This window comes from Pelobates fuscus, chromosome 2 (genome assembly GCF_036172605.1).
Source record: "Pelobates fuscus isolate aPelFus1 chromosome 2, aPelFus1.pri, whole genome shotgun sequence".
Classification (NCBI taxonomy): Eukaryota; Metazoa; Chordata; class Amphibia; order Anura; family Pelobatidae; genus Pelobates; species Pelobates fuscus.
Genome location: NC_086318.1, coordinates 155,820,074 through 155,842,887, shown reverse-complemented (window position 1 = coordinate 155,842,887; position 22,814 = coordinate 155,820,074). Strand labels below are relative to the sequence as shown.

General features: G+C 42.0%; 1 protein-coding gene across 1 annotated transcript; it reads right to left on the bottom strand.

Annotated features, from left to right (window-relative positions):
• Positions 1–1,893: 1,893 nt before the first annotated feature.
• On the bottom strand, positions 1,894–21,064 carry LOC134586228 (5-hydroxytryptamine receptor 3C-like). Its single transcript, XM_063441725.1, has 9 exons — positions 20,977–21,064; positions 19,965–20,119; positions 18,297–18,341; positions 17,012–17,121; positions 15,647–15,816; positions 9,956–10,116; positions 9,527–9,737; positions 8,402–8,680; positions 1,894–2,132 (listed from the first exon to the last, which is right to left on the bottom strand). Exons 1-9 carry the CDS (start codon positions 21,062–21,064, stop codon positions 1,894–1,896), a joined length of 1,458 nt encoding a protein of 485 aa, XP_063297795.1.
• Positions 21,065–22,814: the final 1,750 nt, after the last annotated feature.

The following is a 22,814-nucleotide window of genomic DNA, read 5'->3' as shown; positions in this document are numbered from 1 at the left end:
GAAAAAAGATAGTTATGTTATACTAAACTTAACTTTTGAATAAAAAAAATCAGGATAACCCATATTGTTAATGCTAAGATTGTAAAAAAACAAGAGTATCGTAGTACCATACAAAAACAGTCGCAAATGCATTCATCATACATACAGAGCAGGGAGGGATTGGCGGCAGGTGTTAGGGACAGGTTGCCTCAAACTATATTATTATTCTTTATTGTTTAAATTCCCTAAGACTTTCCAAAATACTATTTAAAGGGGATTTTTCATACACACTGCTGTCATTCTAAGTGCCAGGCGCTGGGAAGCCAGTGATAGCACACATTAATTTTGAAACACTGAGGGACACATACATATTTAAAATATTGTGCTATCGACAGGCTTTATTTTAATTTTTCCTTATTTTCTTTGTTTTGACTCTCGCCAACCATGTATGTAGATTTGAATGTTTGGATGTATTTATTTGTTATTTCATAATATTCAATACAATTGCAAAATCTTAAAAAAAATATGATGATATGCCATTCTTGTTATGAAATTCAGGCTTTGTTGATGCTTTTTGTAGGTTGTAATATTTATTGACATACTCAGGCCACTATTTACCAGTCAGTCAGTCAGTCTGCCTGTCTGTCTGTCTATCTATCTATCTATGTGTTAAAGTGACACTGTCAGTTTTGGGGTTCTTTGCATATTTAGCATTTCCCATGAAGATGACTTCCCTATTTTGTGTGGGTTGGCGGGGGTTAAGATCTCTCCGTTCAGATCCCTGAGCTTCACCTGATGAGTAAGCACTAAGCAATATTGTGCAATTGTACCACAAGTGCAGGAACCAGTGTGATGAGGTCGTCATGTGCTTTTCTACCACATGTTGCTTAGTGCATGGCCGACCACATATCAAATAAGAAAACAATCTCTAGTGAGATACAGCCTTCTGTGCATTTGTGTGGCCAACATCTGCTAATTTCAATCTAAATTAAAATTCATGCTTGAGTGAAATATTAAATAGAAACCCATGTTGCCTAGAACAACATATATGCAATGGTTTATACATTTTGCTAATTTGTTACGTCTTGCTCAGACACTTGCACTGTGGGAGAAGCTTGTATGATGTGATAATGGGAACATTCCCACAATGTGTCACACAGTATTATACATTGTAGACCTATGTTGTCCCAAGACTCACACCTAGCAGTTACACAGCTGTAGAAATGGCTAATAATGGATCCACGGTTTCACATTGTACCGGCGTCAGGGAAATGTTGCGTGCAGTATCTTGAGTGTTTCTGTATCATAGGTAATGCTAGTTAATGTATTATTCATCTGTTACAAAGCTCTTTTGTTTTAGATGTCTAAACTCAAGCAATTGGTTCTAGACTAAACTAAAAACCTAAATGCCTGTATATCTTCCTCACCTGTGTGATTTTAACCGAAATGTAGACCAACAAACTTTGACTACTCAGCCCCGTTAAAGTATGTTTTTTTTATTTTTTATTTTTCTATTACAGCACTGATTTAATCATGTGTGGTCCTGTTTCTGAATTGCCATTTTGTTCTGCTCTACTTCTACATTTTTTTTCACTGGTATAACAAAATAGTAGATATTTATAAAATGAAAACTAGTAGATATGTAGTAAATTAAAATGGGTGGGGCGTTTGTCATTTACATCTATGGATTTTTCCATGTTAAGTTGAATTATATTTGAGTACAGAATAATTTTCTTGATTTCTGACAAAAATATATCATTTTATTCCTTAATGAAGGAACCAGTAGCAACACAGCAAATTAGGTAATCAATTGAGAAGGTTTTTATTTATCTAGATATTTTATGCTCCCTCTCTCCCCCCCCCCCTTCCCCTTCCATATCATCATTAAGGTCTTTATTATTATTTTTTATCTTTTTATATGTCCAACCAGACACACCACACACAGATAATGATGATGGCATAGGATCCAATGAAGATAAGGTAGAAACGATAAAGCAGAGAATCTAAAACATATCCAATCTGTATCCATTCCTCTTCTTGTTCTTGAAGATGGTTTTTGCTCTCCATCACCTCCTTGATAAAATGAAGATTGTGATTGATCATTTCTAATTGCCTCTCGGGACCAGGGGACAAGGCATCTGGAGGAGGCAGCTCTGGTATTGAGGTATGAGGGTAGAAACAACAAGTAAATACATTTTAAAAAAGACAATACAAACTATGCAGTCAAAGAGAGCAAGGAGAAAACCTAACTCTATAAAGGACATTTATACCAGCCATACATTTCCTATGTCTCTATCGGACAATAGAAATATACAGATATTAAATATGTATGTGAAGAGGTTGACCAGCTGTGTAGAGAGGGATACACTTGCACCAGTCAGTAAAAGGGAAGTCTGGAATATTGGCATAACAAGTTTAGATGTGGAACAGTGTGAGGTCACATGCCAATTAAATAAAGATCTGATCTCCTCGCAGAGAAATGTGATGAGTTTCTGTTCTGCTTTATGAAGGTTACCATAGTTTGTCTCTCTTGTAAGTACATCTTACTAAGACTTACATCTAAAAAAAGACTTATCTTCTAGATATAAGTCTTGCGATTTCTACAGAGACTTGAATATAACTCTTCATCGATCAATCTCATAATTGACTAGGATTTCATCTTCTGATAACTGGCCCAGCAGAACCAGAACTTATTTTGACCCATGATACATATATTTTTTAGCATTACTGGAAGGGGTAATTTAACCTGCAACTTCTCAGCGTCAACATAACTTATTTTTACTATAACTTTGCAATGGTTATTGTTATAAATAAATGTACAAAACTGATTAGTAGGGTAACTAAACAATTATGTAGACTTATAGTGTCAGGAATACACTTTTGTATCCCTGACACTATAGTGTTCCTTTAAGGATTACATGGTTAATCACTGTGACAAACACTCCTTCCCACGAACGTTTGCCACGGACTCCTGGAGGAGTGCTTTTTTGGAGGGAAGGTGCCTGAGACTAAGAGGAGCAAACACTACTTACCCCATATTTCACCCCATATTTCGGACACATGAGCTCCCGAAAGTTGACCGGCAAAAGCCCCAAACGCCCAGGAACTATTTTGGGCATAGGACTACGTGTGCGGCTGGTCAAAACTATAACACGGTGGCGTTTACCCTACACTGCATGGATCTGAGTGCTATTTGGAGAATTTTGGTGCTGAAATCAGGGCTATTTGAGGATTTATTATTTGTGGGGCTATTGTATGTTTTTATTATGTTTTGGGGTACTTTTATGTTTTTATATTTTTGTGTTTGACTCTCTGTTCCTGGGAGATAATTAGCTTACTGGTCTTTACCCCAATTATCTCCCAGGCTGAGAGATTCCTGTGAGGGTCTTGTGTTGAATACAATGGAGAACCCATGTTGGGGTCTCTGCATAAAAGGCAGAGTTTTACTCATTAAAATTTGTTGAACTCACCAAACTATATGTCGTCTAGTTACTGGGAGGGGAAAGGGCTAATCACTACTCAGCACCTTGTTCCAGCTCGTGGAGGAGCATGGAAAGTTCTTGAAAGGACTATAGCTCCCAGAGGCAATGTGTCATCCAGTCCCTGGGAGGGAATAGTTCCAGGACAGAGAGGCTCCAGGAGGACCCCAGTCAAGCGGCGACTGGGGCCAAAGCACTGAGGTTTTCCTCGGTTCAAGCTAGGAAGCGATCCTTGGCGGAGGTACTCAACCAGGGTACAGGGAGCTGTGCTACATTCACTCTTTTCTATGATTAATTGCATGTGTTTATTTTTATCTGTATGCAGGGCCGGCGCGTCCATAAGGTGGCACAGGCGGCCGCCTTAGGGCGCCAGAGCAGGGGGGCGCAAAAATCCGAATCCCCTGCCTCTGGCTGGAGACTCGGATTTTTAAACTCACCTCTCTCCCTGCAGCCAGCACACAGCAGGAGCAGGGCAGTGAAGTCAGCTGTCCTCCTCTGATGATGTCAGAAGAGGGCGGGACTTCTACTGCTCCCAGACTCCAGTCCCCAGCGGTCCTGATTGCAGCTCCAGCCTCCAGTGCAGCCTGTCCCAGCCGACCACCAGGGGTAAGGCTCTCCCTCCCTGGCCCAAGGTAAGAGGGGAGGGGAAGGGGGTGGGGGAAGAAATGTTTATTTGTATTTTTTGTATTTTTTTTTAAATCAAAACGTTTTTTTGCAGCCCCTTTCTACAACCCCTGCACCCACTATACTGCCCCTGCCCCCACTATACTCCCCCTGCCCCCACTATTCTCCCCCTGCCCCCACCATACTCCCCCTGCCTCCACCATACTCCCACTGCCTCCACCATACTCCCCCTGCCTCCACCAAACTCCCCCTGCCTCCACCATACTCCCCCTGCCTCCACCATACTCCCCCTGCCCCCACCATACTCCCCCTGCCTCCACCATACTCCCACTGCCTCCACCATACTCCCCCTGCTTCCACCAAACTCCCCCTGCCTCCACCATACTCCCCCTGCCTCCACCATACTCCCCCTGCCCCCACCATACTCCCCCTGCCCCCACCATACTCCCCCTGCCTCCACCATACTCCCCCTGCCTCCACCATACTCCCCCTGCCTCCACCATACTCCCCCTGCCTCCACCATACTCCCCCTGCCCCCACCATACTCCCCTGCCACCTCTATAGCCCCTGCCCCACCATACTACCCCTGCCCCCTTTAAAGCCCATCTATAGCCCCTGCCCCACCATAGTGCCCCTGCCCCACCATAGTGTCCCTGCCCACTCTACTGCCCCATGTGCCCCTCTTCAGCACTTCTATTTCCCTCTATAGCCCCTGCCCCACCATACTGCCCCCTTTACAGCTCCTCTATAGCCCCTGCCCCTCTATGTCCCTCTATAGCCCCTGCCCCACCATACTGCCCCCTTTACAGCTCCTCTATAGCCCCTGCCCCTCTATGTCCCTCAATAGCCCCTGCCCCCACCATACTGCCCCCTTTACAGCCCCTCTATAGCCTCTGCCCCCACCATAGTGCCCCTGCCCCCTCTACTGCCCCATGTGCCCCTCTACAGCAATTCTATTTCCCTCTATAGCCCCTGCCCCCACCACACTGCCCCCTCTATAGCCCCCGCCCCTCTATGTCCCTCTATAGCCCCTACCCCACCATACTGCCCCTGCCCCCTCTACAGCCCCTCTATGCCCCTGCCCCCACTATACTGCCCCTGTCCCCTCTATACCCCCTGCCCCACCATACTACCCCTGCCCCCTCTGCAGCCCCTGCCCCACCAAACTACCCCTGCCCCTTAACAACCCCTCTATAGCCTCTGTCCCCACCATACTGCCCCAACCCCCCTCTACTGCTCCATGTGCCCCTCTCCAGCACTTCTATTTCCCTCTATAGACCCTGCCCCCACCATACTGCCCATGTCCCCTCTACGTCCCTCTATAGCCCCTGCCCCACCATACTGCCCCATGTGCCCCTCTACAGCACTTCTATTTCCCTCTATAGCCCCTGCCCCCACCATACTGACCCTGTCCTCCTCTACTGCCCCATGTGCCACTCTACAGCACCTCTATTTACCTCCATAACCCCTGCCCCACCATACAGCCCCTCTACAGCTCCTCTATTTCCCTCTACAGCCCCTGCCCTGTCTACAGCCCCTCTATTTCCCTCTAAGGCCTCTGCCCCACCATACTGCCCATGCGCATCCTATACAGCCCATGCCCCCTTCTACAGCCCCTCTTTCCCTCTACAGCCCCTGTCCCCACTATACTGCCAATGCCCCCCTCTATTGCTTTTGTGCCCCCCTCTTTATACCCTGTGCCTCCTCTATTTCCCTCTACAGACCCTGCCCCCTGCCTCTGCCCCCCTTTCACACGCCTCTACTGCCCCTGTCTCCCCCTCTACTTCCCCTACCCGCCTCTACAGCCCCTGTCCTCCCCTCTGCTTCCCATTTACCCCCACCATACTGTCCCTGCGACACCACTTTAATGCTTCAGTGTCCCTCGTTACAGCCTGTGCCCACACCATACTGCCCCTGTGTCCCCCTCTACTGCCCGTTTCCCACCATACTGCCCGTTTCCAACCACATTGCCCCTTTGCTCCCACCACAGCCCCTATACTCCCTTATACAGCCCCTAACTCCCTTACTTCACATCCCTTCCACTCCCTTTTACACCCCATAACTCCAGTACAGCCCCTATTCCCTTACTACAGTCATTACCCCCACTACAGCCCCTCTCCCCCAATTGCTGCCCATATCCCCCACACTACAGCCCCTGTTCCCACTTGCAGCCATCAACCTACTTCAGTCCCTAACCCTCTACTACAGCCCCAATTCCCCACTACATTTCCTAAGCCCCCAATTACAGCCCCTAACTCTCAACTACAGCCCCTGTCCCCCTACTACAGCCCCTAACTCCTCAATTAGAGCCCCTATTACCCCACTAAAACTCACTACCACCCCCCCACCCAAGATTAGGTTCTGGATCTGCCCCTGCTCTGTATACCTGTATACCTGTCTGCATGTCTGTGTTTGTATAACTGTGTCTTTATTTATCTATATGCCAGTGTCTGCATGTCTCTGTGTGTGTGTCTGTATGACTGTATGTCTGTGTACCTGTATGTGTTGATTGTATGACTGTGTGCCTGTATGGCTGTGTTTGTTTGATTGTGTGCCTGCATATTTCTGTGACTGTGCCTGTATGTGTGTGTAGCTATATATCTATGTCTATATGGCTTGGGAGGGAAAAGTTACACAAAGGGGCCTGAGGGGTAGAGGGACACACAAAAAACAGGCTGAGGGGAGAGACCCACAGAAAAGGGCTGTGGGAAAGAAAGACACACACACAAAGGGGCTGGGGGGGAAAGGAGATACATATGGGGGTTGTAAGAGACATACAAGGAGGTGTAAGACACATTAAAGGGGGTACAATACACTACATGGGGATTTCAAAAGCCTGGATATGAGACACCACTAAAGATACATCTTATTGTGTGTGTGTGTGGGGGGGGGGGGGGGGCAAAATTAATCTTCGCCTGTGCAGCCCAAAATCCTTGCACCGGCCCTGTCTGTATGCTATCTCACTTTATTGTTTTTATGATAAATCTTCTGGAATTCTTTGCTATCATTATAGTTTAGTCCCAACAGATAACGAGGGAGAATTATCAAGGCAAAACTGGTGCTAATTTGAGAGCAAAGTGCTGAATGTTGACATACACAATTTTGGTTTCCAGTGTGATTGCTGCTTATTGTGCTCTTTGACCCAGATTTGCAACTGTTATTTTGCCCTGAAATAGCTCACTCATTGTTCCAGGGTGGAGTATCCTATTTAATTAGCAATAGCAGCTCTGTAGAGCCTGTTTTTCAGAATGATTGGCATGTTCTATTTTGGTCTTTTATACTTAAAGACCATTTAGATGACTGAAATGGTTCCTTCTGGATTGTAGCAGTTTATGGAGTATTATAGGTTGAGTACTGTCCATAAGGCAATAAAAAGTGCCCAACCACTAAAATACAAAACCAGCAAAACCTACTAAATAGTGTGCCCTCTAAAACACCAATACAAAAGTACAACAAAAACAAATAAGTAGGAATGCAGAGCAGAAGAGAAAAACACTTCTAAGGTGTAGATATAAGTATATATACAACCTTATTATAACGTGATGGGCGATATCTGCAGAAAGATATATAAATCGCACATAGTGTAATACAAAATAAAATATAAGGACACGCAGGATGACTATATAAAACTCACAAGAGATCAGTGAATATCAGGCCCATCATCCTTAGTCAGAAGTGGTCTTCAGAATATATTAGAGGAGTCTTCTTTCTCAAAAAAGGTCCAGGTAAAACAGCATATAATCCACTGCAAGGTGGTATTAAAAAGCAACAATAGCAAGTCCTCCAATGGTATAATCAGACGCGTTTCGTCCGCAGGACTTCATAATCCCTGAGGAAGTCCTGCGGACGCGTTTGGATGATGGACTAAGGATGATGGGCCTGATATTCACTGCGTGTCCTTATATTTTATTTTGTATTACACTATGTGCGATTTATATATCTTTCTGCAGATATCGCCCATCACGTTATAATAAGGTTGTATATATACTTATATCTACACCTTAGAAGTGTTTTTCTCTTCTGCTCTGCATTCCTACTTATTTGTTTTTGTTGTACTTTAGTACTGTCCATAACTGATATATTCTGATTAAGATTCACCTTTAAAATACAGTTACTCACATGCTGCGATTTTTTTTTAAACTAACAAGGTTAGCAACTGATTATAGATGAAAATTACAAACCTACAGCTAATTATTTATAGTACAACTACTGACATGGTTACAAAATATTCAGTTTAGTGAATAAGTTTATTATGATATTTTTGGGTGCTTTTTTTGACAACCTTTCTTTCCAGGAACTACTCTGTGCCAAGATCTTACCTATGTTACTGCCATTTTCTTGGAAGTTGTTGGATGGTGGAGGTTTTGGTGTATAATTCTTGCTGTTTGTGGGTGGGACATGGTTATTGGATGAAGCAGAGCTAGGAATAACTGTGACACGATAACAGATGAGCTGAGCAATGTATCCCAACACAAGGCGTTTGACCCAAGATGGCACAGATCCGCTCTGCAACGTTCCACGATGTAGAACATGAGTGATTATTACGGTCTCTAACAGACTGAGAACAAGCAGAGCCAAGCACACTGAAAAGTAAATACCTGAAAACAGACAAAAAAATAAGAGTGACAATGAATGGTGAGTGACATATTAATGGCCACCTGACTGCCAAATCACATTAAAGGAAAACGTTAATGTTAGGAATATAGTTCCTCTGGTTAAAAGAACAAAAAAAACTTTAAGGATTAAAAACATTTTTCAGCAGATGGGGTGGACCTTATGCACATGCGTGAAGAGTGCCGCATGCTCATAGGACTTCACCATAGTCAAACTCCGTGAAAGGCCAGGAAGCTACTCTAGTGGCTGTTCATTATAGGTTGCTGCTGGGGCCAAAAAATTTCAAAATACACAATCCAGGGCACTCGCTTATTCACTAAACAATGATTTCAAATCTTAGAGATTGTAATAGTTTTATTTAAAAACTCCTCACCTACGCAAAAAAATAATGGGGGTTTAGTTACATTATATGATCATATATTGCATAAGCCTGCCAACTACGTCAATGTACCCCATTCTTGGCAGGTCCTTCTTTAGCAGCCTCATGCTTGCTCTTATGAGATTAATAAACTTACTTGTGAAATACTTCCTTACTGGAACTCTCTGCAAGTCAAGGCTAAATAGGGTCCTGGAATGAGGCACCTGTGTGGATTTTTTGCACCCCTCCCAAGAGAGGGAGGCAAGAGAGGGCCAGAGGGGCTAGATGGTGGTTTTAACATTATAGGGTCAGAAATATATGTTTGTGTTTCTGACCCTATAGTGCTCCTTTAATGCAACAGGTAACCAATTAAATGTAAGATATTTGTAGTCTAATTCATCACATCCTGTAGTTCTTGTAGGCAGCTGTGTGTATGTGTGTGTGTGTGTGTAACCTGTGAGCACAAGTTTACCAATCAGAGGGGTCCCATTAGCTGTACTTGGCAACAGATCATTCATAATGAGAAGGAACACTGTGTATCCCAGCAGAAGAGTCATCTTGAAGGAAGCCCGGTCTGTGCTGTGTGGTGGGAGATAGAAGCTCAGAATATCAATCAGCATTAGGAAGGCGCTGGGAATGAGCAAGTTTACAACGTAGAGTACCGAGCGCCGCCTAATCACCACCTGGCAAAATGAAAAAGAAAATGTGCACTGTGCAACATAACATTTTTTTACATTTTTTTTAAAGAGACACATTTTAATATGTTCCACTTTCATCTTTTAGCTCTTTCATTCATTCTATGATTTATTACCTTAATATACTCATACTCTATCAACCCTGCCCCCCTCACCCCTCCCCCGCCACCCTAGCCCCAATAAACCTTACTTTGATTGCTCCTCACCCAAAATGTTATTATATCCCATTCATCAGCACCAAATTTCAGGACATCAGGGGCTCCTTCTATCCTCAGAAGTTCCCACTCGCCACTGGTCTCCAAATAGTTCAATGAATTTGTCAGGATCTGTTCAACAGGTAGAGCCAGCCCAAGACGCACATCTTTCACTGTAATGAGAAGACAGGTAGAGATGGTACTCTGTGTCATTTTGTTTATTATTAATGTGCTTTACATATGTGCAAATCATATAGAGGTTTTCACAAACATACAATTTATAGTTCAACTGTGTGGTTCACAATATACAGTTGCAAGAAAAAGTATGTGAACCCTTTGGAATGATATGGATTTCTGCACAAATTGGTCATAAAATGTGATCTGATCATCATCTAAGTCACAACAATAGACAATCACAGTCTGCTTAAACTAATAACACACAAAGAATGAAATGTTAGCATGTTTTTATTGAACACACCATGTAAACATTCACAGTGCAGGTGGAAAAAGTATGTGAACCCTTGGATTTAATAACTGGTTGAACCTCCTTTGGCAGCAATAACTTCAACCAAACGTTTCCTTAGTTGCAGATCAGACGTGCACAACGGTCAGGAGTAATTCTTGACCATTCCTCTTTACAGAACTGTTTCAGTTCAGCAATATTCTTGGGATGTCTGGTGTGAATCGCTTTCTTGAGGTCATGCCACAGCATCTCAATCGGGTTGAGGTCAGGACTCTGACTGGGCCACTTCAGAAGGCTTATTTTCTTCTGTTTAAGCCATTCTGTTGTTGAATTACTTCTATGCTTTGGGTCATTGTCCTGTTGCAACACCCATCTTCTGTTGAGCTTCAGCTGGTAGACAGATGGCCTTAAGTTCTCCTGCAAAATGTCTTGATAAACTTGGGAATTCATTTTTCCTTCGATGATAGCAATCTGTCCAGGCCCTGACGCAGCAAAGCAGCCCCAAACCATGATGCCCCCACCACCATACTTCACAGTTGGGATGAGGTTTTGATGTTGGTGTGCTGTGCCTCTTTTTCGCCACACATAGTGTTGTGTGTTTCTTCCAAACAACTCAACTTTGGTTTCATCTGTCCACAGAATATTTTGCCAGTACTGCTGTGGAACATCCAGGTGCTCTTGTGCAAACTGTAAACATGCCGCAATGTTTTGTTTGGACAGCAGGGGCTTCCTCTGTGGTATCCTCCCATGAAATCCATTCTTGTTTAGTGTTTTACGTATTGTAGATTCGCTAACAGGGATGTTAGCATTTGCCAGTGACTTTTGTAAGTCTTTAGCTGACACTCTAGGATTCTTCTTCACCTCATTGAGCAGTTTGCGCTGTGCTCTTGCAGTCATCTTTACAGGACGGCCACTCCTAGGGAGAGTAGCAGCAGTGCTGAACTTCCTCCATTTATAGACAATTTGTCTTACCGTGGACTGATGAACAGCAAGGCTTTTGGAGATACTTTTATAACCCTTTCCAGCTTTATGCAAGTCAACAATTCTTAATCGTAGGTCTTCTGAGAGCTCTTTTGTGCGAGGCATCATTCACATCAGGCAATGCTTCTTGTGAAAAGCAAACTCAGAACTGGTGTGTGTTTTTTATAGGGCAGGGCAGCTGTAACCAACACCTCCAATCTCATCTTATTGATTGGACTCCAGTTGGCTGACATCTCAATTCAATTAGCTCTTGAAGATGTCATTAGTCTAGGGGTTCACATACTTTTTCCACCTGCACTGTGAATGTTTACATGGTGTGTTCAATAAAAACATGGCAACATTTCATTCTTTGTGTGTTATTAGTTTAAGCAGACTGTGATTGTCTATTGTTTTTTTTAAATCTTTTTATTAGGTGTTTTCATGTTATAAAGAGCATTTAGTAAGTAAGCAGTGTGAAACTCGCAGGTTTCTGTTGTTTGGTGGAGCAGGTTATACATTGAGATATGCAAATCTCTGCGTAATCTTCAGTAGAGAGACTCGCAGGTCTCGTAGCAAGGGAAATATAATGTTCACACGTTATAGATAGCGTAGGTGCACAACAGTGCGAGGCGGTGGTATCATACAGAGTAATACGTATGGAGCGCTCAGAGGGCATCGCGTAATATGGTTATGTGCTACGGACAAACATAGTTTGTAACTAGACATGCCGTTCTCGGTGGGCTATGATGTAAGATGTAAGTTAGACAACAAGGTGCTATCTGAACGTTTGGGTGGGATGTCAAAGCAATAACGAGAAAGGTGGCTCGCAGGCCCTTGTTGGGTGCAGACTCGCAGGTCCGCATTGGTATACCCTAGTGCGCGGAAAAGGTGGGATTACTTGGGTCGTGTTTCTTAGTAAGCGTCACAGTCCTCAGGTAGTCAACTGTTCGTATAAGCATATGATTCGGGGCATAATCTCCCTCTAAGCTAGGTTGCAAGTTACATGTGGTTGTCGTTGACAGTGCAAATGTCGAGTGTGGGTAATTGTGGTCAGTCATTAGCATGTGTATCAGTGTTAGCGCAGAGTGAGTATGATGCAGGTCTATGTGGTATAGTACCGTAAGCTGTAAACCTGTGTTGTCTCTTACATCGACTCATGGTGTGATAGTGCGTATGTCTACGTTTATCTCGCATTTCCCAAAGTATGGGTGGTTGTCTGTGCCCCGTGAGGGCTGGGAATTTATGTGTCATTAAGGTGTAGTAGATTGTACGGTCAATGGTATGTCCCTCTGATCCTGGCCCTTGTCCCCCGGGCCCCGGGACCCGTTGGCTTAGCAATTGCGGAGTTGGAGGGAGGTAAGTAGGGATTAGGTGTAGAAGGAAGGGGTGTAGGATGAGTTGATCTGCATCAAGTGGGGCCCACGACTGCTGCCGCTCCAGTAGTGGGTCCAGGAGCATCTTCTGCTTGTCTATATTGGGTAATGTACATGAACCACGGGAGCCACATCTCCATATGTTTTGTTTCACGGCCAGTCAGTGATTGTCTATTAAATAAACAAAACTGAAAGACAAAAGTAATGGCTATCAGAAAATAAGAGGGAACAAGACAGAGTAATACGTGGAAGCTCGAAAACTGGAGTGAGTGGGGTTTCACCAAATCCCAAGGATTAACGTAGAAAAGATACAATTTATCCAGGAGCTTTTACAATAAAAAGAAGAGAATGCCTTATAGTTACACAATAAAATTCTAATTTCTAAAAATGAGGAAATTCTTAAAATGCAAATGTGTGTACTCAGGCAGACAAAGTTATACTCAGTATAAAATCACAGCATTATGTTTCATAGCAGCAAATAGTCCAAGTATAAATAGACTGGTATATATTATTCATCCAATTTGGGACTTATATATTTATACTTGGACTATTTGCTGCTATGAAACATAATGCTGTGATTTTATACTGAGTATAACTTTGTCTGCCTGAGTACACACATTTGCATTTTAAGAAATTCCTCATTTTTAGAAATTAGAATTTTATTGTGTAACTATAAGGCATTCTCTTCTTTTTATTGTAAAAGCTCCTGGATAAATTGTATCTTTTCTAGTGATTGTCTATTGTTGTGACTTAGATGATGATCAGATCACATTTTTTTTTTTTTTTTATTTCTTTATTTTTCTTGTGCATGGATAGACAGTTTACATTTTTCTTGCGATGCCACAACAGCATTGGCAAGCTAATTAGAGACAAATGGTTTGACATGGCATGCAATTTAACAGCACATTTTTATAATAATGACAAAGTTAAAGCCGGAAAGGTTGTTCCAAAATATGAGGCCTAATTTTAAACCAGAAGTACTAATATTTCAAACATTGTCATACATAGGTGTAATTATAAGCGCTTGCATCTATATCTGTTCATGACGCTGTAGATCTTTACGATAAAAGTTAAACTACGCTAAGTACAACAGCACTGTTAGTCTTGATTGTGCATAGGTGAGAGGTCTGCGTTTTATGTACTAACAGCTGGTCTAGATTAAAGTAACACAGATTAGGTATATAGCTTTAAGGCTCATCACATACATGAATAGTCTCGTTGCTGGAATGGCAGTTATAGCGATGTATGGCATAGGAGACCTGATGCACAGGTGAGTTAGTGTGAGAGCAAGGTGAGAGTGGGTGGTGGGAAGAGAAAGAAAGCTTGAGCTAGCAAAAACATTTAAACATTGAAACATCAACAGGTGACTAAGATAAATGGGTAACATGCATCGCTAGCAATAATAAGTGATCTGGCATGCCTGCACAGTTAAGCAGTCCGTCAACCTATACCCCGGGTGGGCTGCAAGCCGCCATGTGTGGACAGTTCATGCAGGGCTTTCAGTGGCCCGTCAGGCGACAGGTGCAGTATGTTCGGTGTTTGCTGGTGCCTGCTGGGTCGTCTTGAGGGCCTGGGCTTTGCATGGTTACCCTCCGCTGCTGAGGTGTTCTGGCTCCCGGGCGAGTTTCGGCTTTGTGGAGGTGTTATACTCCTGCTGACTGTCAGGGTGTCTTTCAGGTGTTGAGTCCCGGCAATATCCCGGTAGGCATGGGGTATAGGGGCCCTCCTGCCCCAGGCAATCCTGGAGACCTGTTTCTCAGCCCCAAACACTCGGGTAATCGTAAGGGAGGCCAAGTCTCTCTTTGTTTGGCTCCAGGCGAGGCTCCCGTTGGTCTGTTTCCGCCTGTGGCGGTGGACCTGACGCTTCCGTGGTCGGTGCCCCAGGGGCTGAGCCCTGCGGGCCTTCAGTCCAGGCCGGTGTAGGGTGAGTGGTTTAGATGCTTCAGGGTGAGTAACACCAGGAGGGGTTGTACCCCACTCCCGCTGTGCTCCGCTGCACCGCTCCTCCCGGTCTTGGGTCAGTGAGTCTGCCGATCGTGCCCTAAGTTGCGCCCAGAATCGTGCAAAGTGCTTATCTATGCACTTCAGCATGCAGTCATTAGGGCAATGTTGGGCCACCGTTTGTTGCTGTTGTTCCTGTGCAGGGTCGGGGTATGCCTCCACCATCTTGGATCTACAGTGAGTGGTGTCTGTGCCGTGCTTGTTTGTGTCGATTTTGTGGGTTCCACCCGTGGGGACCGGGATAACCCCCACCGGTCCAAAGGGGGTGGGGGGGGGTCCTCTGTGGTCTCTTGCCATGTCAAGCTGCAGTATCCAGCATGGGGGGACCGGGCGCATCTCCCTTGCTCTGTGGTTGACAGGCCGCAAATTACTGCCGCGGTTATCTGCGGTTTTTGGCTTCGCTACAGGTGTCTAAATGTGTGGTATCGTGTCTCCTCTCTGCTGTGCATCTCAGATTCAGGTTTGGGACTCTGTGGCTTGAGATATTGCCTTGAATCAGCGGGTATTTGCAGGAGCCCCAGCTAGACACGTCTTGTCTGCTTGCAGGTCAGGCTCCGCCCCCCCGATCAGATCACATTTTATGACCAATTTGTGCAGAAATCCATATCATTCCAAAGGGTTCACATACTTTTTCTTGCAACTGTATTCTGCATTTTGGATGGCTGATATGCTTTAGAGACTGGGTGGCTAACTACTACTCTTTGGTGCTAATGTTTAAATTTTCGAATTAACTGTGTGACTTCCAGCCATACATATTTAACTATAATTCCAATGTGATGACTCTTTTAGTGTAATTCCTATGAGGCTCTCTGCTACGTATGTTTCATTATAATTACCTATAACTATTTTTCTGTGTAATTCCTTAAAAAATTCCTTTTTTTTATTTTATGTGTAATTCGTTAGTACCTGTATGCATATAAGAGCCAAAGGTTAGCGAGCAGTTCTGGACATCAAATGGGAAGTTAAAGATTCCAAGGTTACAAGAGCTGACCACTCGCATCATACGGTCATAGCGTACACGGCCGGTGTGATTAACATATGTGAACGGTGTGCGCTGGAACTTATCCTCATCTATACTGGAATAAAGATAACACAAAATACATTTTAGATAAAAACACACAATTGGGTCAGCGCTTAGTAACAGAGAATAATAGACAACAAGGCAGCAACCCTAAGAAGGGGATCCTTCTCAACCCTTCAAAGTAACACAAGAAAATGGATAGAGATAGAGAAGGTCTGTGCTACATAAAATTGAACAGGAACAGATAGTACTGAAAATCCTGTCCCTACAGTGCAAATTGTCACATATAAAGGTGTCTCCTATTAAGGAGTAGATGCAGCTGTGGTTCTTTATGCTTGGGGGATGTGGAAGGTCTGAGTGTCTTTAGTCTCTGTATGTGGATAGAAAAAAGACAAGACAACCTAATAGTGCAGTGTGTCAGGGCTTGATTGACAATACATAAATAATAGTGATATTGCACTCACATGTAAGAGAGCTATGACCAGCTCTAGTGTATATCACATATAGTGGTATTATCCCCACTTATGGGATATGGTGAGGGTTATTCACAGCATATGGTTGTCCAGGTACTCAGAAAAGAAATAAAAATAGCCACAAATAGTGCTCTCAGTAAAAGTAAAAGTTGTATAAAATTAATCAGAATTGTACTAACAAGCGTAGAGCAGGCTCACTGCTCTATGATGATAGCGTTGGTGGCATGATCCCCACCTGGGATATTCTTGAGAGTAAGGATGATAGAGATGATAAAAAAATTATAAAATGCCAAGAAGTATTAATAAGTTGTTGAGATAAAAAGGTGATGGTACAACAGATTATTGTGAAACCAAAATCAATCAAATAAAAAGTAATGCCCATAACGCGTTTCACCATATAGGCTTTCTCAAATGGAATAAAAAACGTTTTTTGGTTTTACAATAATTTATTGTACCATCAACTTTTTATCTTGTGAAATCACAGATTTAATTCAGCACACAATGTATGTATTTGTGTTAAACAAAAAGGTGTATACTTCATGGTTCTATATGGTAAATAGTTCACTGCAATGTTCACACCATATTATACCCAGTGACATGGTGATATTTAATTTTCTTTCTTTTTTTTTTCTTCTAAGTATCACAAATTACTTCTGGATCAATAGATCTTACACACCCTGTAGCCTTCTAACAGGCTCTAAAATTATTACTCCCTGTCCGTTTATAAATATACATAAGAAAGATGTTCATGCTTGTAAATTTGCATTTACCACTTACAATTCGTAGACAATAATATCCGGGGACCACATGTTTTCCACTGGCAGCGAAATCTTCTCTACTGATCCACATTTATCCGGAATCCAGGTTAGAAGCTCGTTCTGCCAAAACTAATCACCGAAATTCCAAACATTTATACAAAATTAAAGGGCAGTATGAGAAGGTTATGTTTGTCTAAGCTAGAAAGTCTTACCCATGTAATTATAAAATAATTAAATAATCTGTCTGGCTGAGAATAAAGGGGGTTAAAGTGTACTGCATTTTGAAGTTGCCCCCTAACCCTAAATCTTCGGTATTCCTAAACCAATTTCACTTTACCTTGCACCTACCCTAAAACCTAACATCCTTCCTATGTTTATTTTGTGGCTTTTTAATTGTAAAGTTAAAAAGAAATAATAATAATTATATATATATATATATATATATATATATATATACTGCCATATTGGTGCATATCCCAGCAGATACAGTCTGTGATGTAGTGTAGTGCTACCTCAGAAATATACACTTATTTGTAGAACATTGCAGTAGTTGTGAAGTGAATACAAGCTACAAGCTACACTATTTATTATTTCTTTTCTTTTCATATTTGGAGAACAACTTTCTCATCAAAGGGGGTTGTGAATCTGCCTAAAAGAGCATAAAGGTGCAATCTACTGAGCCAGCATTGTCAGGCTCATGTCCATGTGAGTGATTCTAATTACTGTTCACATTACTTAAACACATTCAGTACCATCTGCACTGTATTTGTGCTTTTCATATTGTCCATCGATGTATATCCCCCCATTTTATCTTTATAATAGGAGGGTAAGCTTTATTGCATGTTTATTTTTTATTAATTGGAAGCGCTCCACTATATATATATATATGTGTGCGTTTTAAAACCAATATATCACTTTTTCACACTTAAAATTTGCTTTGAATTCCTGAAAAATCACAATGTGGTGTATAGTCTTGGAAGATGTGTACTGTTTCTTTAAGCATAAAACACAGCTTTTCAAGATATGATTCATAGTTTCCTGGAGACAGACTCATTACTGGCATCTAGATCGTTTTCTGGCTCGAATACTTTTTAACCGCCAAATGCCACAATTTTGTGGTCTTAGTTCCATTAGTCTTTTTTTTTTGAATATTTATGTAAGAAATGTTTTTAATTAGATATCAGTTACAGGCTTTTAACTTTCTTTTACTATTAATAGTTGTCTTCAACAAATTTGCAGAAGGCTTTGATAGGTTTTAGGATCTATTCTAGAGTTTGATTCACAGGGCTGACTTTGTAACTCACCAAACGCAGCCATAGAAATGTCGTCAGAATCTGACTTTTCTCATTCTACAAAGGAAACATAATGGAAAAGCCATTATTACAGATATTAAATGGAAAGACTCACAAACTGGTGTCTTTATGTCTTTAAAACACACGATAATAAGCCCTTTTTCCAGCAATATATTTGCAAGTTGAAAGTTCTTAAGCTCAAATTGTGATTTCCACTTTTTATTTTTTTTTTAATTTTTTTTTATTGAAAGGGAAATCAAAATAAGTGTAACAGAAGGAATAGCAATAAATGTCATGTGTATATAGCATCCAGCGTAAATTTCACAGTAAGTTGACTGCTCTATTTATATACCTGCTTTTTAGTTTCATAAATAACGCTCTAGTATACTCAATAACTTAATTATACAGGTAAAAACAAACAGTCTCTTTTTACTATAAATGAAAAATAAGTGTCAGAATAAACTGACAACATTATGTGTTTACTTGTGACATAAAATATGAGTTCTCCAACTTCAAGCCGCAGGCAGATTTATTATGACAGAATGCAACGCAACGTTTCGACCGGAAAGGTATTTTTCAAGCTTGAAAAAGACCTTTCCGGTCGAAACGTTGCGTTGCATTCTGTCATAATAAATCTGCCTGCGGCTTGAAGTTGGAGTGCCTGTGAGTTTTTTCTTCTTGGATTACTGTACTGGGATTGCTGGTCCTGCTCTGGAGCACCCTTGGCCGTTGGGACTGAGTGCGGTTCTCATCACTTACTCTGCTCAATAAAATATGAGTTCGACATAGTGGCAGTTGTTTGCAAAGTTTTGTGGAAATGTAAGATTTTACATTTACAGGGTGGATTTAAATTTAAGGCCAAAGTAGGTGAATTGGAATTCTGCTTCTATGGCTAAAATCTGAAATTCTCTTTGAATACCCAATAATTCTCACTTTACTAAATCATCCTGGCAAACAGTGTATTAGTTTTGCTAAAATCTAAAAAAAGCCCCTGGGCATAGAACATTTTAGTTGACTTGTTATTTTACCACTTGTTCATCATTGAGATACCTTATTTGCACATTTATGCTTTCTTAGAAATGTATAATTTAATTATGGAAGCTAATATGTTTGGACGGATTCAGTGACGGTAGAAAAGAAGGATGACCTGGGGAAGATCAAATGAATAATTATGCAGATATTTGCAACAAAAGGACTTTTTTCATATCATAATTCCCACAACTCCCACTGGTGGACCATCAGAGACCTTGGCCAGATCCCCTTGCGAACTGAACACTATTGAGACACACTGCAAGCAAATTAATAAAAAATGCCACAAGACCCATAAGTGTGGGAGCAGAAGCCCTGGTTTCCCAAGCCTATCAACAGCCTTGTATGTTAGTGGCTCTTTCATATAAAGCTATGACAAAGTCCCTGAAATATACTTACGGGAGCGATTCATGTCTGCTCCCAATATCAACATGATCTTGGATAGGTCATGGACAAGTCTTACTTTATTTACGATGTTCTAGAATAGCCAAGTAGGACAAAGCTCAGGCAAGTTTTGCAAATTGTTGCTGAACTATACATTAAATTAAAGGGAGACAAACAGGGTGGTTCATCCAGCAATCCTAGTGCAAGGAGTATTTCTTTAAGACATTCAGGTCAACTCAGACACACCCTTTCAACCATATTCCTCACCACTCCTAAAACAGCATAGAGTGTGAAAGAGATGTTCACACTTGTCGGACGACTGTAGTTCAGTGTTGGACGAAGAGCTTTTTTTTCAAAAACAGCCATTAGGGATTCTTCTGAGGGCCCGGTCTCAGAGCCTGTACACTGCAGCTCACTGCTCCCTGGGGGAATTGATGGAGGAAATAGTTAATTAAAAAGGAATCAATGTCAGAAATCACTAAACCTCTTTTATGTAAGATTAGCAGCATCAACTTCTGAGTAGATTTACTGAAACATATGTGTTAAGTTAAATATAAAAAATATGAAAAATGAAACATAAAATAGAGTGCACTAGGACTGATGTTTGCTCAGATCCATTTATATCCTCTTTTTGTTCAGAGAAGTACTAAACTCTCTTGATGTAAAAGTCCAGTATGACTGAACCATCTTTTTTCCCCAAGGGTTCTCACTATTGGTCAGATTTGTGAGGAGCGACAGCAGCCAGTTTCTCATGATGCACAGAGCTAAGGCTGCCGAGATACACGACATCAGACCATGGCGGCTGAGACTCTATGCATTGAGAGGGAGTGATGGGGCTCATATGAAGATCCAGTTCTGGCCTAGGAAAGCATCCGTGCAGCTGTTGGTAAAGGCAGTATATGTCTGTGTGTGTTTGAGTGTCAGTAAGCTTGTGTCAATTAATGTTTCTGTGTTTGTGGGTCAGTGTACGTGGCAGTGGCTGTGTGTGTGTCAGTGTATGTGGCAGTGACTGTGTGTGTTTCAGTGACTGCATGTGTCAGTGTAATGTGGGTGAATGAGTGGATTTGTGTATCAGTGTATGTCTGTGCCAGATTGTGTGTCATGATGTGTGTAAGTATTTATGGTTTGTGTGTCAGTGAGTATTTGCATGTGTCACTGAAAGCGTACGTGTGATTTTAAATATCAAAGTTTAATTAAAACTTACTGCTGTGACATTGATTTGGATGCCTCACATTGCTCATAAATATGCGTTTGTTTATAAGCATTTATTTCTACGTACGAATAGCAGACCCCAGAGCTCCAATGAATTTGACGTGCATGAACAAATTCTCTAATGACACAACATCAGCAACTTGCTTGCCTCGCATCTTCTGGTGCTCTTCAGTGATGTAGTCCAACCAGAATAAAGCCACAGCTATTTAAAACCTGGCCTTTCTCGTCCCAGTTGCCCTATTGTGGTTTTTGTACTTTAGCCCAATAGTGAATTTGTGATAACTTTGACTTCGTGTTACTTACCTTGGATAATTTGCTGTTTATTCTATTCCCTATGTCCCTAATATTGCCTAACGTTTACTCTGCTTTCTTCTACCCTGGATATCGGCTATATATCTGAATATTCATACATTAAGCCTAGCCACTCTAAGATCTGGTAATACAGAAATGTTTATATTCTGCTGTAGCCTAGTGTCTGTATACAGGCTTAAGTATTTTAGGCATCTGCGTTGTACTTTTAAAATATATATATATATATGCTTGGGGGCATATCTGTGGGTATTTTTGCATGTATGGTCAACTGAGTCATGTATTACACTGTTCAATTTCCTTTGGTTAGTTTGGTAACATAGATTAATATAGAGTATTTTGTGTTCTGAGCCCATTGCACTTGCTTTACCTACCTTACCTGCAATCTGTCTGTTGTATTTTCATTGGTGTTGGTGTTGTAGTTCTGAATTATGAACACTAAGTTCTTTGGTGTCACTCTCTCAGGTGGGATTTCAGTTTTGTACCTCTGTAAACATTTTCATTTGCCTTCCACTTTCTATTCACATATTTTTACCATCAACTTCCAGCATATCTTTCATTTATCTGCTAGGTGTATGTCTACTCATGCCACATTTATTGTTTTGCATTTACATTTTTCAAGTCACCACGTAAGTGACTTGCTTTACGATACTACCTCCCTTCTTACAACAACCACTCGCTCTACAGAACCTAACTTTAGCTTGGTCTGGCTGTTAGAGTACCCTAAGTGGCCATAAGTAGTTTTTGGCTTCTTGTGCCAGTATATAGCTGTCCCGCGAGGCCAACTCCCATCCTCAACTACGGAGTTATTCGCCCCCAGGCCAAATCATAGTTAGTGCCTCGCATCTCCGCCCTCTTGGCAAAAGCAGTTAGGGCCTCACCTGTCACGGCCAATTTATTTTAAATCTCTTTAATCCTCACCGAGAGGCCAACACCCCGCCACAACGCTTTTTTGCAAACATACCCAGCAGGCCAAATCCTAGGTAGAGCCTCTAATCGCCACTTGGCAACTAGTTAGGTTCCCATGTCACCAATTTAGCTTTATTGTTCCGCAACCTGGCATAACATAGGTCAGCCAGTATCTTGGTTTTATAGAGTATCCCCCACTAACAAATTTTCTCTTTCAGGTATGGTTATAAATTCTGATAAAATGTAAAGTATTGATTGCGTAATGTATACACTATCAAGCTATTAACTATTTGCCCTCTTTTTACAGGCCTACCCGAATTTTGATTTCGGCACACTACAACCAACTTGTGCACTACTAACATAACTCGGCTCAGAGGCGTAACTAGAAACCATGGGGCACCGGTGCAAAAACTGCCCCGGCCCCCCCTTACGTCTACCCCCCCGCCACTCCCAATAGGTGTACCCTCTCCCTCCCATACGTTGCCACCCCACACATGCAGACAAACAGATACACATGCAGACACACACACATATACAGAGACACACATAGACACACACATACATACATTCAGACACACACACATACATACACACACATACATACATACAGACACATACACACACAGACACACATACATAGACAGACATACACACATACACACAGACATACACACAAACATAGACATG